Source organism: Periplaneta americana, chromosome 1 (genome assembly GCF_040183065.1).
Source record: "Periplaneta americana isolate PAMFEO1 chromosome 1, P.americana_PAMFEO1_priV1, whole genome shotgun sequence".
NCBI classification, from domain to species: Eukaryota; Metazoa; Arthropoda; class Insecta; order Blattodea; family Blattidae; genus Periplaneta; species Periplaneta americana.
Genome location: NC_091117.1, coordinates 103,460,383 through 103,479,611, shown reverse-complemented (window position 1 = coordinate 103,479,611; position 19,229 = coordinate 103,460,383). Strand labels below are relative to the sequence as shown.

The window sequence follows — 19,229 nt, the reverse complement described above, 5'->3', positions numbered from 1 at the left end:
TTTATTTATTTTGTTTAGTTAATAAGTTAAAGATTGTCCAAACTCTAATACCTTGCTTTATTAAAATTCTAAAATGAATTTTTTTCTATTAACATTAACTTAATTAGTTAATACTAATATAAAGTTAAATGAAGTAAATTAATTTTAATTAATTAATTCAGTTTTAAAATATACTGGTATTAAAATATGCTTTGCTTTCAAAGGGAACAAGAGTAAGGTGGTCCTCGGAACTGTTCTGACTTAAAAAAGTGGTCCCCACTTCAAAAAAGTTTAAGAAACACTGGCCTATATCATCAACAATACTATTTAATCATCTGTGCTTCAGTGGCTGGTCATGATAATATCTTTGAAAAATATTGGAGTGCAAGAGGTCAAATGACTTTATTGTGCAACGCCTGGCATTAGAAAACAACAACATACTATTTAATCACTTTTCAGTATGTTCACTATATAATTCGATTTGAAAGGTTTATTCTGTAAAGAGTTGGAGTTTATTTTTCAATTTATTTTATACTCCTGTCGAAGTAAGAAATCCTCTTAAAAATTATACACCAACAGAAACCATGCTTAAAAAACCACAGCCTGCCTTTCAAAAATAAATTTTGTTTCAACAATGAATAAGTTTGAGTATTATGTTTCTTTGCTTCGAGTCTGATATGCTTCGTCAGATCGACTTTGATAATACCATCATTGCTTTCTCTGTGAAGAAAGTCCGAAGAAAGTCTTTATAATTCACAAGTAAGATGCATGTATTTTGATTTCAGTAATTTACTGTTTTCTGAAGTCGACCTGGTTGGCGACTTGGTATAGCGCTGGCCTTCTATGCCCAAGGTTGCAGGTTCGATCCCGGGACAGGTCGATGGCATTTAAGTGTGCTTAAATGCGACAGGCTCATGTCAGTAGATTTACTGGTACGTAAAAGAACTCCTGCAGGACAAAATTCCGGCACATCCGGCGACGCTGATATAACCTCTGCAGTTACAAGCGTCGTTAAATAAATCATAACATTTAACATTTTGTTTTCTGAATTGTATGTAACATTTCATTTAAAAATAACTTTAACTGAACGTCACCTGTATAATAGCTGTCCATAAACTGTTTGTGGGATTTGGGGACGGCAAAATCTAGCACTGCCTAGGAGCGGCACTATACCTAACTCCGGCTCTGCATAACCTACAGAATACTGTAGAATGTAAATAAAACCATTCCGAAAGCCAATCTCTCTAAGGGACGAAGTGAAAAGCGTTAATGTATCCCATGAAGTTATTTCTATTCACTACATTATACACCAACAGAAATCATGTGCAAAACAAATCAAAATGGTGTTATAGAAGTAGTCCAATTAGAAAAACCACCAACACAATTATATCGAAAAGTCTCGCTCATTGTCAATTTAAGTCTTTCTTGATGAATGCAATAGCGAGTAAGGTGATCTGTCATATTATAGTAAAGTACGGTGACTTAGTCGTGGCAAATTATTGAATAGGTTCTTTGAACTGAGGGAGGAAACATCATTGTTCACGGAGGAAGAAGAAAAGTCTGTATCATAAGTGAAGAATGAAAAAATGGATTTGTGAACTTGCCTTCTTAATGGAATTATCTGAATGCTTTAAATTGTTTTCTACATGGTAACAACAAGATTAGTACACAGTTATATGACAGAGTGAAGGCGTTTAATATAAACCACCTTTAATTATGGAACGTTAGCTTAACTAAAAGGATAAGTTACAGCACATTTTTCAATATTAACAACGATATAGGCATACTAGTTTCTTAAGACTTTGGATTTCGAAGAATATATTCACACATCATGACAATCTGCACCAGAAATTTGATTCGAGATTTAAAGACTAGGAAAATTTTCAATCTGATTTTCAATTAGTATTTGTAATTAGAACTTATTGATTTACTTTACGATAGTGAATTGAAGGATAAAAATCAAAACAAAAGAAGTTATCTGACTTTTCTATGAACTTTCCATGGCTTAGATTTCCCCAATTGTACAGACATCCTCTTTCGGATTCACGTAGGCCATCTGTGCGAACAGTAATTTTTTTCCTATGATGAAGATAAACAAGCCATGTCATGGAAGCCAATTATCGGATCACAACCTAAAATGTGCTGTCACATTATGCACTATACAAACAATAGTTCCAATCGTTGAGAAATTGCTGAGGAAAAAGAGAATTAAACAAATCCCGAAAAATCAGTGCTAACGCCAGTGTTGAGTGGACTGAATGAAGTTAAATTTCTGCATTATTATTCCTAGGATTTGTATGTGTTTTGTTCAATATTTTCCTTAACAGAAGCAGTTTACACATTTAAAGTAATTGTCACGCATTACTCGAATAATTAACATGAAATGTGTATTACATTTCTAAAAGTAATGATAAATTTATTAACTTCTAACTTTGTTGAAAATAGGCTACAATGTTTTTTTTTTTTTTCTCCAAATTGCTTAAGATAGTTAATTTAGTTATTTCTATTCAGCCCGTATCTTTTTTCATCAGAAAACAATCATAAACCTATGCAGTAAATTCATATTTTCGTCCTGCCGCTGAACGTCTTACCTGCCCTGCTACGACTTTCCGCGGGCGAGCGGGCAAGGCTTGATGACGACACAGTGCTCTGAGTTGGGGACCAATGCTCTATACTGTGATAATCACAACAAAACCGGCATAAGTAACATTACGAGTTTTGCTGCACATCGGTCAGTTTTTTCTTCCATGACTGTACAACAGAATGAAGCTAAGAAATTATGGTCAGCATTAAAGAGTATGGTTAAAAAGCCTACACATTAGGGAACATCAGTCCAGCAGAGTGGAAATTGTACTTTGAAGGATTGAATCAAATAAATGACGATATGGATAACTTCATAGGTAAAGAGTGCAATATCAGTAATATACAATACTTGGACATATTAGATAGCAACATCACAGAAATAGAAGTCTGTAATCAGATTAAGAAATTAAAAAATGGGAAAGTTGTTGGATTCGATGGTATACCAGGAGAATATTGAAAGATCTTTTGTAAAAGAGAGAGGAATATAAATATTTTGGTTACATTATTTAATAAAGTTATGATGAATGCAGGATTAGTGCCCAAAGCATGGAAGACAGCTATTATACATCCAATTTACAAGGGGAAAGGAAATATTGATGATGTAAATAACTACCGAGAAATTTCACTACTATCTGTATTGGGAACAATCCATTTTGGAATTTTGGCTGAACTTAAAGTGACATCAAAAATTTTTTCCTTGCATTTTTAACTATGTTCTGATTGTACCTATGCAGTGTAAAATATTACCATGGCAACTAAAACTTGCCATTAAGCAAAGCCTGCATGGTATAGTCAAAAAATAAGGTACAATAAAAATGTAAGGAAAAAGTTTTTGACATCACTGTATAAATGTATGGATAGAAAGATACGGAATATTATCAAATTTTCAGAAAGGTTTAAGCAAAGATTGTAGAACAACAGATAATATTTTTGTATTAAGGCCTCCCCACACCAACGCGAAATATTCGCAGCAGTGGCGGCCACGAATATTTCGCGTATACAGCAGCAACGAAATTCGTAAGTTTCCCCACACCAACGCAAAATATTTGCAGCACAAGTGGAGACCAAAATTTCGGGTATGCAGCGGAATATCATGTCGTAGCTCCTATGACAGTTAATCAATCGCACTGTTATTTTTATGATTGGCAGGTCAATGTCTGAGGAAAGCATCTAACAAATTTTGAAATCAAAATTGTTTTTAAAACGCAGTGGGGGGGGGGGGGATAATAACTTCGAAGTCATCTGTTCAAAATAGACATTCACACCTTCAAAAGTGGTTAGCAGCAAACTTTTTTGTGTTTCACGTTAGATGGGGGTCAAAACAAATGAAATGTCAAGAAAGAACTGAAATTACTTTTAAAAGTTGCCATTATTCAAAATCTTTACTGGTTTTAAAGTTACGACGAGTTAAAGTAAAGAGTATTTTTACTTGGCAAAGAACTCAAGACAGCCTCTTGTCTGTTAATACAGAAATCTTCGCTTTGATTTCAAATCCACTTACAAAACATTTCCATCGCTCAAATTGTTTTAATTATGTGTTTTGAAATGTAATAATAAATATTAAAATAAATGCAATTAATATATAAATATTGCAATTAAATATTAAAATAAATTGTAATCATAATATTAAAATAAATGTAATTACAATATCAAAATAAATGTAATTACAATATTAAAATAAATATAACTGAAATATTAGAATACATTTAATTAAATTATTAAAAGAAAAGAATCAAAATGGCTAACGATGATACCTAGTATTTAGACAGTCTTAGATGTTGTGCTTGTGGTAGCAAACGTTGTCAAAGAACTTATAGCTCTGGAGGAGAAAACACATAGGAAAAAAAGAAGTGTGGGTGAGAAATTAAAGTCCACGTAAAAAAACACATAAGTGCATTAGAAACAAGTAAAGATATCTGAAAAGATAAATTACCTATGAAACAAATATTCAGAGAATCCCTCATAACATGAATTACCATCCCAGCATGTATAAATAATTGAAAATAGTGAAATGAAAATAAAAGATCCTTTAATGGTAATATATTTTTTTTTATTCCTACTGAGAGAGATGACATTGGAAGATTCTCGGTCATTTAGCAATTTTCTAGGAATTTATGAGAGTACGTTCAACGAACTCCTAACACAATATGAATAATTTTAATGCTGCAAAATCAATACATTCACATTTGGAAACAATTATTTTACTTTAATTTCCGCGTTTCTATTATAATGCAATGTAATACATCTAAACCCCCTCAATAACATATTTTTCAGGTTTTCTTTTTCATCATGAGATAAAAAAAAACATACTGACTTTTAATAAACTTTTTAGCAAACTAATACCCCTTTGAATGTATAATGACTACATTCACTAAAATGCGTTCTCAATGCAGAAAGTATCATAAAATTCATACAGTAGTTGCAGTTCTAAATAAATGATCGTGCAAAAATACTGTAGTATACAATACACACGTGTAAAGTGCATAACAAAATCTCGAAAACCGAAAAGACTCTACTTTGTCTCGTCTTTTCTAACTTTTCTTTGATTCTGTTATAATGTGTCCTTCAATAGAAGGAAGACGAGAGATGATGCCAAGTCTGAAATCTGGGAGGGGTTTGTCCCACACGTAGTGATATTCGCATATATTCGTAATTAATAAAATTATTCTGTTTATGTGTAAGTGTATTCTCTAAGTGTGCATGGGCAACAAAGACGACTTGATGAAGCAGTATCTGCTAGGTGTAGATTTTTGCTTATTTTTTGTATGATGTATGCAATGGAGAAGGAAAGGAACTGGCCACCCTACCCTATTACCTCCTGGCCTAGTTGCCTCATACGTGGTGCCTTCTTGGTATCATTTGTGAGGTTCAGACCTGTCTTCGGACAGTTGACTAAACAACAATCCTACAATATTACAGGGTAAACTAGATAGTGATTGACCAGTATATGGTGATTGACCGCTTCCTTTTTTCAAGCATATTATCAATAAGCGACGACCTTGATTTCACTTTGTGCTGCATATACCTCTAGCAACAACCCCTACTTATGGTTAGTAGTCACTGTTCATCCCACTGAGTTAGTGTCTGTTGTCTGAGTGGATTGAAATCGAATGGAAGTGCAACGGAATGTGAACAAAAGTAACTAGAGTAATTGCTAAGAATAATGCATGCTATAATTTCTTTATTCTGCATTGGATACATAAATTCTGGTGTTCGTTTCTATACTCATAGTGTGAGAAAAGGTATAAGGTTTCCGTCCACAGAATATTATTTTGTAAAAGCTATTATAGGACATAAAAATGCCCCATGGTCAATCACTATAAAGTGAATGTCCGTAAACTACAGTGATTGGTCATTTATAAACTTTTTGTTAGAATAACGACAAATTTGCTCTAATTCTATAACATAATCAGTTAAATGATAGCGATTTTTACAGGACTGACACTATATTATAATGCCTAAGCCAGGTAAGGTGCATTATACAGAGGAAGCTTTACGAAATGCTGTAGAAGCTGTCTGCAGTGGAATTGGTTTAAATGAAGCTGCCAGGAAGTATGGTGTCCCGAAAGCAACCTTAGCGTTCAGAAAAAAAATATCCCGTTGAGGGAAAAGTGTCACTTGGTCCTCGCCCAGTGCTGGGTAAAGAAGATACTCTGGTACAATGGATAGTTGATTGTCACCGGAAGGGATTTCCCCATAGAAAATACGTCTTAGACAGTGTGAAAGAATATGTTGAAGAGAAGGGTCTAAAAACACCTTTTATTAACAATCGCCCCGGAGATGGTTGGGTACAGGGCGTTTCTAAAGCGTCATCCAGAAATTGTAAATCATACACCTGAGTCTGTCACCGCAGCTAGCGCTTGAGTTTCAGAATCCAACATCAGAGGTTGGTTGAGAACGTTGGTGACTGATATACTGAAAGACCCTCATGGAATTGGGGAGATGAGACAAATTTTTTATTTTGTCCCTCTTCCAAAATCGTTCTTGCACCAAAGGGCGCTCGAAATGTTTATAAAAATGATGATGGACAAGCTAAATCTGCCATTACATGCATGTTCAGTTTTTCTGCCTCAGGTAACATGGTTCCAGCAATGTTGATTTACCCTTATCAGTGAATACCTGCCAATATTATGAGAACTGTACCTAAGAAATGGGGAGTGGATCGGAGTGAAAATGAATGGATGACCATAGATGTATTTTATGAGTACTTAGGTAATGTTTTGTGTTCTTATTTAGTTACAAATGAAATACCTTTTCCAATAATTTTGTTCGTAGATGGACATAAGACTAATCTTACCCTTCATGTCAGTTAATTGCGTAGAGAAATGCAAATTATTCTGGTTTCTACGCTACAAGAATATTACAGCCAGCTGATGTCTCTGCGTTCCGACCTCTCAAACGAGGTTGGATGGAAGGATTTCGTTGCCGGCGTCAAACACATGAACACCAGACAGTTACATGACAGCTGGTAGCACGACTGTTGCAGAAAGCTATTAGTAACTCCCTCACTAAACAAACCATCCAAAAAGGATTCTGTTCTACAGGACTTTTTCCATGGAATCCCGATGCTATTGACTTTAGCAAGTGTATCGGCAAAGACTGTGAGAAGACACAGTCATTGAAACATCTAATCATGCTAACGATTCAGCAGGGAAAAGCATAACATTTGAAAGTTTCAGTGCCATTGTCGGTTCAGAAAAACTTGATGTATTTCATGCCATGAAAGCTGCAAGACATAGTGATCAACTTCTACAGAGCTCCTGTACGCTATTTTCTGTGAACTTAGACCTGAATCTAGTGCTGAAGCACAATTGTCGAATCATTCTGTTTGCATAGCTACTGAAGAATCTAGACCAAGTACTAGCAACGCTGAGAGCCAAGACTCATCACTTGGCCAAATCTTACAGTGGCCTGGTACCCCAAACAAAAACGAAACTGTGAATGCACGCCATTTGTAATAACATCAGAGAAATGGCACACATTTGCTTCTGATAAGGCACAAAAGAGAAAAATGGAAGAAGTGGCAAGAGACGAAAGGAAGCGAAAAAGAGATGAAAGAAAAAACAGAGAAAAGAGTTGCTAATGAGAAAGACCAAAACAAGAGAAACTAAACAAGAAAAAAGTGAAAACTGTGAAAATGTGTTGTTCAATCACTAATAAGTGTGTGGTCAATAACTGTGCAGTAGACGGTCAATCACTAGTAAGCGTATGGTCAATAACTGTGCAGTAGAAGGTCAATAACTGTAAAAGTGAAATTATGTTTATTTAATTTACATTTGCATTAAATTTTTTTTTCTTTTATTTCTTGATTCTGATTTGTTTCTGAATCTTCACTTGACCCAATGTCTTTAAAATTGCCTCAATAAATTACCACTGTTTTGTAATATCTCATTATTTTATGATTCATTGGCTTAAGTGGTCAATCACTATACAGTTTACCCTACTTAATATTTAAAAATTAATTACAAGTCAGTTATTTTAACATTATATAGACAAATATCGCATAATAACATAAAAATACTAAGTCCAAAACATTGATTATTGATTGAGCTTAGTGACAACAAACGCGAGTACTAATGTTAGGAAATACTGTGCGAATTCGTAAGGGTTAATGAAAACAATTTAATAAGCTTGTTTATGTTTATTGAAACAACTCTTCTATACTAGCTAATATAAAAGTTCCTAAAGTATTTCATAGGAATAAAATATGAATGAGATTAGTTTTGACAAAAAATTGCTATTAAATGTAGGCTTATATATTTGCTTTTAAGAATGAAACCTTTCCTAAACTAAGAAAATTATTAACTTTGAACTATTAAACCTTAGTAAGATGATGACACAAAGTTCATATATGTAGGTTCTCTAGAAATGCATTTCTGTACTAAGTAATGCTATGATATTCTTAACGACTGATAAAAGGCAACAAAGACGCGAATATGAAATTATTCGTTATAGACAAGTCATATGTAAGCTAGAATTTTTCTCCTCAGATATGTTAAAGATGTGAATAACTTACCACTTTCATTTAATTCCAATTGGATTATATCTCTTATTGTCCTTTTTCCTTACTTACTTGTAATCCTCTAGAATAAATCGTATAAAACTGGATGTTTCCTTACAATTTCTCACAGAATGCCATCATAAAATTTGTGGCGGCAGCAAAGAAAACTGCACAGGTGGCGAATCTAAATTTCAACACTGCAGATTCGCAGATGTCCGGCGATACTTGGGCACACTCATAAACCGCAATGAACACTGAGACAGTGGCAACTTTGCAAAGCGAAACATTCGCCACTGCTACGAATATTTCGCGTCAGTGTGGGGAGACCTTTATCAGCAATAGTTGATAAATATTTAAACTTTAAACGAGGTAGAATTTATTGTTTTTTTTTTTTAATAGATTTTCAAGAAGTCTTTGATAGAGTAAACAGAGGCGCATTGTGGTATAAGCTGGCAAAAAAGGGACTCAGCATTAATATGATTAAGAATTTACAAGCACTATATGACAACACAGAGTCTTGTGTTAGAGTTAATACTGACAGAATAACTGAAACATTTAGCAATATGTGGGAGTCAGACAAGGTTATCCGATTAATATGCATCTATTCAATTTATTTATAGACGATACATTAGAATACATTAGCAAAAGTAATGCGCACGTACCAGTAATTAGTAATGTAAATATACCAGTATTACTGTATGCTGATGATTTGATATGTAGTGCAATAACAGTAATGGGATTACAGAAATCACTAAATGCTATAGAAGAATATTGTAATGAATGAAAATTAAGAGTAACTAAAGAAAACAAAGGTCATTATATTATTTTGAGAAAAATTCATTCCGGCACCAGGAATCGAACCTGGGACCTTTCAGCTCTGCATGCTAAGCCTCTTTCCATCTGAGCTATACCAGAACACCGAACTCTTCTCCTTAATATCATCAGTAGCTAACTACCTGCATTTTTAAGACATTCAAGCCATACATGCAGTAGTGCATATTTAAACGACTTTATGGCCATTTTTCCACAACAGTTTATGAATACTGTTAACATTTGATATATACATATACAGTATATTCATATATGACTCGCCGTCCTCATTGAATAAATATTGACTATAAGTAGCCATACTTACTTACTGGCTTTTAAGGAACCCGAAGGTTCACTGCCACCCTCACATAAGCCCATCTCTGGTCCCTATCCTGAGCAAGATTAATCCAGTCTCTACCATCATATCCCACCTCCCTCAAATCCACTTTAATATTATCTTCCCGTCTATGTCTCGGCCTCCCCAAAGGTCTTTTTCCCTCCGGCCTCCCAACTAACACTCTATATTGGTTATTTAACGACGCTGTATTAACTACTAGGCTATTTAGCTTCAATGAGATTGATGATAGTGAGATGGTATTTGGAGAGATGAGACCGAGGATTTGCCATAGATTACCTTGCATTCACCTTACGGTTGAGAAAAACCTCGGAAAAAACCCAACCAGGTAATCAGCCCAAGCAGGAATCGAACTCGTGCCCAAACATAACTTCAGACCAGCAGGCCTTAACTGGCGGAGTCATGCCGGTGGGTGAGGGAAATAAATCAGTTAAAAGACATGTAAAATAAATTGTAAAATGTACTCGTATGTATGCATATAATATAAGGTCTACCTATGTATATAAAAAAATTATATGTTGATAAGTGAGTGATAGCTATATGACCGGAGGCCAATGCTGTCAATCAACATTGTAATGCACTGCAGATAAATAAATGAATAAAAATGTCTTTCCGAAATTAAAAATGTAAGGCTTCGTTAAAGTTGCATAATGGTGTCAAACTTGGGCCTCCAAGAAGCACTTTTAACCAAGCCGGTGACGGTTTTTTTTTTTTTTCGATTATCTGATATTTTTATAACATAAGTACATTTGCAGGTCTTCACTTGAAGCAGACTGCTACGATTTATTATTGAGAGATAAAATAAGGGTATTAACCTATTTTTAATTTTCAACAGATGACTGAAATGCAAAATAAAAGGTACAAATATGTTACAAGTTTCATCAACCCAAAACTCTCCACAGGGAGATGGCTGCTAACAAATTTGATGTACTACCACTACCACTACCACTACCACTACCACTACCACTACTACTACCCCATTATCTCCTGGTTTTGTTGCCTCATGAGTGATGCCTCACTGATGTCACTTATGAAATTCAAACCTGTCTTCGGACAATTGACTGAACAACAACTTCTATGATTATTTTATGCTTACACCCAATTTTACTCTGTAAGGAAAGAGGGTTGCAAATGTCTAATTATTTCTGCTGTATTGAAACTATGTTCACATGTTCACTAACGCAAAAATTATTCCCCATTTCATGAGAGCTTTTTTTTAATAAGCTACCTATAGGCCCTATTTATTGACTGAAAGCCGCATTCAATGATAATATCGAACATTTCTTCAGTTCAAGTATCAAAACGCATAAATACCAATTTAAACGAGTCACAGGTTGCTATGAAAACTTGCAAACACTACAGTAGTATATGCATAGAGCCTATAAATACTGATAAGTTAAAACATGGTGTTTGTGTATCTCTAACTGTCCTTCTGTTTTTTATTCACCATGGAACGTTTCTTAGCTATAGGATCAGTGTGTCCCATTACACAAAACTCCCATGTGGGCAAAACTCTTTCAAGTAAGGGAGATTTCCAAACCAGACCCCACAATTGGAAAAAATTGTAGACATAGAGGAAGATGGAAACTAGGGAAGATTGGAGAATGCTGGGTTTACAGTGAAAGACCTAACAATGAATGACTGAATGAATAAACTTTGAAAAATTGCATTTTGTTTTCCTGATCATTGTAATCAATTAATACTATCACGTTAACTGCATTCCAAAGTAAACACAAACAGTACACATTGTATTATGCATTTCCATAACAATCTTCCTGTATTCACAGCTTCTACTCTCTCCCTTATCAACAATTATGGATCGAGAAATTACACTATAAATTACACTACTCAACAAGGTTTTCATAACATGGACAAGAATAACTATTTTTATGTAATTCGTATGTCCTGATTACGAATATGGCATTGAAAAAGTGCCTACACGTCACATTTCTTCAGAAACGTATATTTTTTAGTTAGCGAATCGTATAAAAATGTGTTAAACCTAGCCACTTTGAAAGAGGTTCTTTTCTTTAAAGTAGATCTTTTACACAATTACAAAGCATTTCCGTTCTTTTAAGGTACCATTTCAAACATACTTTCACTTTTGTGGGTTGAATGAGTGTTACCCTTAGCGACGGTTTATTGTTTTATTGCCCTTATTATGCAGCTATTAGTTCTGATTGTGGAAGTGTCGTGAGCGGTACTAGTTATTCTGTAATAGTGTTAAATGGATAGCAATCGTCGTTCCTGTACAAATTTTCCAAATAGTTTCTGCTATGTTTGTGGGGAATTAACTTTGAAATCACAACGTCGATAAATAACAGACAATGTAAAAAAGGCATATTACCTGTATTTTGGCTATAAAGTGGGTGAACAAGGCAAAAATTGGGCACCACACGTGTGTTGTGTAACATGTTACGTGAAGTTAACAGAGTTGTTGCGGTGAAAAAATAAAATGTCTTTTGCAGTTCCAATGATTTGGCGACAGCCCACCAGTCTTCTGGAAGATTGTTACTTCTGCATTATCAAACCACAGGGATTTTCAAGGAAAACTAAAGATAAAATTGTGTATCCTAATTTCCCACCAGCCACAATACACATGCCACATTCTCCTGAACTTCCTATCCCTATCCCTCCGCCCAGTGGGGAAGATTGTCATTCCAAGGAACACAAACTATCAGAATCCTCAGACTACCCTTCAACTTCCGCTGATCCCACCTACATTCCCGAACATCATAGAACACCACGACAGGCAGAACTTAATGACCTAGTTAGGGATTCAGGTCTTTCCAAGCAACACGCTGAACTATTAGGTTCTAGATTACAAGAATGGGACTTATTAGCAAAAGATACCAAGATTTCAGTTTTCAGAAAACGAAACGGTAAACTGATTAGTTATTTTGTAATGGAAAATTCTGTTTGTAGCTGCAAAAATGTGAATAGGCTTATGGATGAATTAGATATTCAATATAATTCAGAAGAATGGAGACTGTTCATCGATTCATCAAAACTAAGGTTAAAAGCAGTTTTATTGCACAATAGCAATACAAAACCTTCCATCAGTAGCTCATTCAGTCACTATGAAAGAAACCTATGAAAACATGTCACTAAAATTGAATGCAGAAAATGTAATGAATATCGCTTGGTGATTTGTGGAGATTTGAAAATAATAGCTCTGTTGCTTGAATTACAAGGAGGGTTTAGTAAGCTATGTTGTTTTTTTATGTTTGTGGGACAGCCGAGCAACAGCACAACATTATGTGGTGAAGAACTGGCCTATCAGACAAGGTTATATTCCTGGTGACCATAATATTAAATATCCTCCGCTAGTGCAATGTGAAAAAGTACTTCTTCCTCCACTGCATATAAAACTAGGGCTAATGAAAAATTTTGTAAAAGCTGTAGATAAGAGTGGAGAAGCCTTTCAACACTTAAAGACTCTGTTCCCTGAAATCAGTGATGCTAAATTAAAAGAAGGCATATTTGTCGGTCCACAAATTAGAAACTTTTTTAAGGACAGCTTTTTTGAGAAAAAACTTAACCCCAAGGAATTACCAGCATGGAAATCTTTTGCATCAAGGGGTTTTTAGGGAATCACAAGGCAGAAAATTATCGCCAATTAATAGAGACGTTACTAACAAACAAAAAAATGGCCTGTAGTATGAAACTGAAGATCCACTTCTTACATTCACATTAGGACTTCTTTCCTGAGAACTTGGGGACTGTAAGTGATGAGCAGGGAGAGTGATTTCACCAAGACATTGCTACAATGGAGCAACGGTATCAAGGAATATGGGATCCAGCGATGATGGGCAATTATTGCCAGCTTTTAAAAAGGGAAGATTCCAGTTCTCATAAGAGAAAAAATGAAGGTTTTTTTTTATCTTTCTCTATTTTATTGCACGAAGAGTGATTTTTATAAGTCTTAATAGCTGGTCAGTTATTGATGTATCAGTTTTATCACATCTAAGCTGCCTTTGGAAATTTTCACACAAAAATGAGAACAAAATAATTTTTAATAGGTCAAAAATCCTGATTTTTCAATGTATCAAGTAAGTATCTATAACACAAAAACGTGACGTGTTACGAACTTTTCATTGTCATTTTCGTGCTCAGCACATGCAAATTAGTTAAGATCAGCCTATTTTATTAATGTTATGGAAAAAAAGTTCAAATTTGTTGAGTAGTGTTATAGGAGTAAAAATAATAATCATGGATACTTACAACATCTAATGCATTGATTGTGGTGTCATCTCTGCTGGCAGCAACACAGCCATCATCTGGGGAGCCTCCATCACACATTCCAGCAAATGCTGCCATGGAACGTGCTGCCCGCAGGTACATGAGTAGGTCACCATCCAGCGTCATGGCTGGCACCCATCTTAAGTCCTCTCGCTCCTTGTCCAGGTCTGGATCAGGGGGCATCTCTCCCATATCAGGGCGGAACTCTGGCAAACGTGCCTGTATTGAAATATATTCTGAATCATAATTTGACCTCTGTAATCAAGCCTTTATGAACCATGAATTTGTCATCATCTCATCACAATCACTGCACTAACGAAATACAACTCCACAATATAAAGTCATGTAATGTTTAATAAAAAAAGTTTTGGATACAATGGTAGGCAGCCTTACTATTGCACTTTCTCTGCTCTGGTCTAGACCAGTTTAACACAGGACTTCATGTTCGCATATTATTGATATTGTGCCATTATATTTAACAATGTGTTCATATTCAACTAACCTTCAACCCGCAATGTTTCAACATTCATGGCATTAAATGACCACAAGTATGCAGCCATGTTTACTTTTTTTTTAGAACTATAAACTATACTATACATTAGCCTTTAATTTTCTAACTTTTTGTACAATACCATTAAATAACACCTCACATGAAAATTTGCTCCATATCAAGAGAGAACCAAGTATGTCACTTATTTAACAGCTCTTTTACATTACAGAGGCTATTATTACAAACGTTATAGTGTTGTTCTGATTTCAGTAGGTCAAAATTTAGACAAGCTCAATGAAAGTTGCTTCTTCCAGTTTTTTGACGATTTTCAGTAAGTCTCCTTTAGTAAGCTATAGGTAGTAGAAAATATGCTAAGAGCTAGCTTCCTTCTAGCTGCAGTTTTTCCATAATTAGTATACCAACAATCATATTAAAAACTACTGGTCATCAATGATATCGAAGTTATGAATATACAGATTTTGCTCGAATTTTATTCAAATATAATTCCTCAGAAAGAAATAGGCAAGCTAATAAATTGTTGCTTACGGTGCAAATCCTCGTATCCCACAAAATCATAATTTTACAGGAGAACAAAAAAACTAGTCTATTCTTCGTCACCATTTATTGCTGGCTTATGTGGTAACTCTTCCGCGATCAATATTAACCTGTGGTTTATGAGATTTTGCAGGTAGATGTGCATCACTTAGACAAATTCAACAGTGTCAAAAACTCGATTTCGAAAATTTTTAGAGTTACGAGTATTTGCACCTTAAGCAACGATATTCCGGGTTTATTAAATTATATTATATATTTTTTACGTAAAGATTAACTTCTGGTCCTACAGAATTTATCTGTTATGGTAACAATCATTATTAGAGGAGAAAAATTAACTCCAGCATTGGGGATCGAACCCGGGTCCTTGGTTCTACGTACCAAGTGCTCTAACCACTGAGCTATGCCCTAGTTCAATCCACAGCACCGGATCGAATCCCTCTCCTCCAGTGTTTTTCCCTTTGTGGCCTTATTCCATGTTCCGACATATTATACGTTGACATAATATTATATTAAGTTAACTGCCATTATACAAGGAGTGCACTCAATTGAGTGACTTGGTGGCCAGGATTCCACAATATAATGCACTGTTGGGTGAAGAATCTATGTAAAGATTAATTTTTGGTCCTACAAAACCAAACCACTGTTACCATAACAGATAAATTCTGTAGGACCAAAAATTAATCTTTACATAGATTTTTTGCCCAATAGTTCATATACTGTGGAATCCCAACCACCAAGTCACTTAATGGAGTGTGCTCCTTGTATAATGGCAATTGACGTAATATATGTCAACATACAGTGTCAAACATGAAGTACGGCCACAAAGGGAAAAACACTGGAGCGAATTTTTCTCCTCTAATAACCATTATATATTTTTTGTTTTCCGATTTTGAAGAATTTAAATAAATATTAATTTTGTTTTATATGGAATATCTTTTTTTAGTAGGATTTTATTCGAAGAACTTTCGTAATTTTAATCTACTTAGTGCAGTTTGATTTTTTCTTGATAGCTGAAATAATGTACCCTTCTCCAAGATTACAACTGACATATCATTCATGTTTCGGCTAAGTTTAGAATTTCTTTAAGTATTGATCTTGCTCAGAATAAGGACCGATGACTGGCTTATGTGAGGGCAGCAATGAACATCTGGGTCCTTAAAAGCCATTTGTAAGTATGTAATCTGTTCTTATCAGGGTCCATGCTTCATCACGTGTTATTTCTTCAGAAACATCTGAAGAAATGATATAATGAAATGAAACTAGCACAAATTTGAATACTTAAAAGATTACTTAACCCATGGTAGTTTCATCTAGGCCCTACAATATGTCAAGAATTAGCTGCCACGGTGGTCTGGTGGCTAGAGCACTGGACTTGTAATCCGGGTTCGATATCTGGTGTATCCCCAATTTATAACTTGTATTGAGCAAGCCCATGGTCCAGGTAACACAAGAGTTTTCTCTGGGAACTGGGAAGTCAAGTACACGCCATTAGTAAAAAAATAAAATAAAATAATTTCCCCAAATAAAAAATCTTCAGGCCCTCAGATAAAAAGCTGTCTGATCTACAGGGTGATTCAGTGATTATATTACAAACTCTTAGGGATGATAAAGGATACAATTACGAACAACTTTCATATAGGAATCTATGTCCAGAAACGTTCAGTTTTCACAGTTACAAGCATAGATATGTTAGTCAGTGTAACATACTAGAATCGAAGTCAAGGCCATTATTTTGAAGTTTGGTTGTAGACGACCTATTCCTGCAAACGTTGGTGATTTCTCATAAACATGATGTAAGTTAGTATAGTAAATGATATTTTGACCAATTACACCCAGCAAATTTCCTTCCATTTTCTTTTGCTCTTCCATAAATGAAATGCATATTGGCAAGTTGCAAGGTTTAATCAGTTTAAATATAATATACGATGCCAACTAGCTTATACCATGTTTATGAGAAATCGCTAACGTTTACAGGAACAAGTCGTCTGCAATCAAACTTTAAAAGGATGGCTTTCAGTTCGAATCTACTTTGACTAACCTATCTAAGCTTTTTACTACCAAACAAAATGTTTCCGGACATAAGATTCCTATATTAAAGTTGCTCATAACTGTCTCTCCATCATCCCTAAAAGTTTATAACATAGTCACTGAATCATCCTTTATAATGAGTCACTTATCTGATGGAAGGCAACCCGTGAACAACTTAAATCAGAGCATTTACTTATAACATGCAGACAGTAAAGATATTAATATTAGTTTACAGAGATTTACTGCCATGGTGGTCTAGTGGCTAGAGTGCTGGACCCAGGTCCGATTCCTGGCATACCTCAGATTTATAACTTTTGTTGGGCAAGCTCATGGTCTAAGTAACAGAGGGGTTTTGTCCGGGAGCTTCGGTTATCTATTTCTATGAGATCCCAACAAATCTCCATCACTATCTCATCTCACTGCACGTGTAACATAGACCAGCCACCTAGAGTGCACCCTGGGCAACAACTCTGTTGGTAAATTGGTCTACATAACTGACCTCATATGGGTAAATGTAAAGAAAAAAATTACAACTCCAATTCTGATACCAAATGCACAAAGTTATGAAAAGAACCATTACAAAAATTATCAACTATCTCCTGTAAAAGGATCCCAAAGCCAAATCATGTGAATCTCCAAAGTGTGATGGATACATCACTACATACAAAACATACTAAATACAGTTCATAGACCAACAAAAAATCTGAAAATGATAGAACTTAAGTATATATGGCACAATCTCAGAGCAATTTGAACAATTTCAACAGTAACAGCATTTACAACTCTTTTTTTAAGTATGAAGCAGAGTAAGAAATTCAGAAGAATCTGAAGACAGTAACTCTATTACTACTCCAAATTTAGACGATGCTAAAAGCAACCTGTTTACTGAAAAGCTTCACTGAAGACTAACTACAATAAATTATCACTCGAAAGAGAGAAAAGACTGAGATGATGACATAAGCAGTTCTAAAAAGCCAAAATCACAGACTGAATAACCCAAAGTTTACTGGATGATGTTGACAAAAAGATGATGAACTGTAACTTTGTTCCTGCCAGCCTAGGTAAACAAATTGTATACCAAAGAGACTACAGCTAAAATTGATCTGCTGCAGTTACAAAAATAATTTTAGAATAAAAAAATGTGTCATAAAGGTAATATCTTAAAAAGTTGCTGCTATTAGACTTTTTACACAAAATATCTAATTAGAAACCTAAGCATAATAACTGTATTTATATGATAGTTTGTTAAACATGGCAATATTTAATCGCACAGGTATTACTATATTATAATCCCATTTTTTAACTAAAGTCTCCCTGTTGTAACTTTGGTCTCCATGGAATATCAAACTCCAATTTCTTTTACAGGCATCCCTCATAGAGAATTCTTTATATTAAAAATTCGAAATTTTTATTAGATCTCAAATTACGAGAAAATCTTAAAAGCGAACATTTTAAAACTGCTCTAACTAAACAATGAAATGACTAAGAGAATTCAAATATTTTTTGCTAAAGGTTTGAATGTATAGCTATCCTCTAACAAATTTACAGCTCTGTTATTTCATTCCTTCCCACTGAAGAAAAAAAAAATTGAAACAGTAATTTTTTTCCACATACTGTAATCAACTTCGGCCTTAACTTTCAATTATTACAAAGAGAGAGATGGTAAAAAGCTACAGGACATAAAATGTAGTTTGGAATGTCCTGAATATAATAGTGTTTTCCCCACCTTTCCATCATTTTTCTGAGCTAAGCTATCGCATTTACTGCAACTGTCTGCAAAAACCAAAAATGTCAAATGCATTTTTAAATGAAGGCAAATAAAAATAAATTAATACTAATTTCTTTTTACTTACAGATAGGAGTCATCACTAGTAAAAATATACATTTTTAAAAATGGTCAAGCTACCACTGTTGGCCCACTCCACTTGGATTGACCCATATACAAAAATGGAACAACTCTGACCTGAGGACATACAAATCTCAAGAGCTGCTGTTAAACTTCTACTGTTCTGACATTCTTGCCCAGAGTTATTGGTTTATTCAAATTGAATCTAGTTTCACAATATCCGGCATAACTAATGACACGACAAAATTCCATTGCATTGTGAGTACTCTAGAATGTGATACTATATAACAAGTGTCTGACATCGTAGCTAACCCACCACATCAAGGTAAGTATTGCACAT

The 19,229-nt window shown here is 34.7% G+C and overlaps 1 protein-coding gene across 14 annotated transcripts in view; it reads right to left on the bottom strand.

Annotated features, from left to right (window-relative positions):
* The window catches only part of Gug (arginine-glutamic acid dipeptide repeats grunge), a 257,116-nt gene that overhangs the window by 203,489 nt on the left and 34,398 nt on the right, over window positions 1-19,229 (bottom strand). For all 14 annotated transcript variants that reach the window (XM_069825198.1, XM_069825188.1, XM_069825191.1 and 11 more), the window contains one exon: window positions 13,953-14,189. In XM_069825198.1, coding sequence (XP_069681299.1) covers window positions 13,953-14,189 — 237 coding nt within the window. The remainder of the gene's footprint in view (window positions 1-13,952; window positions 14,190-19,229) is intronic.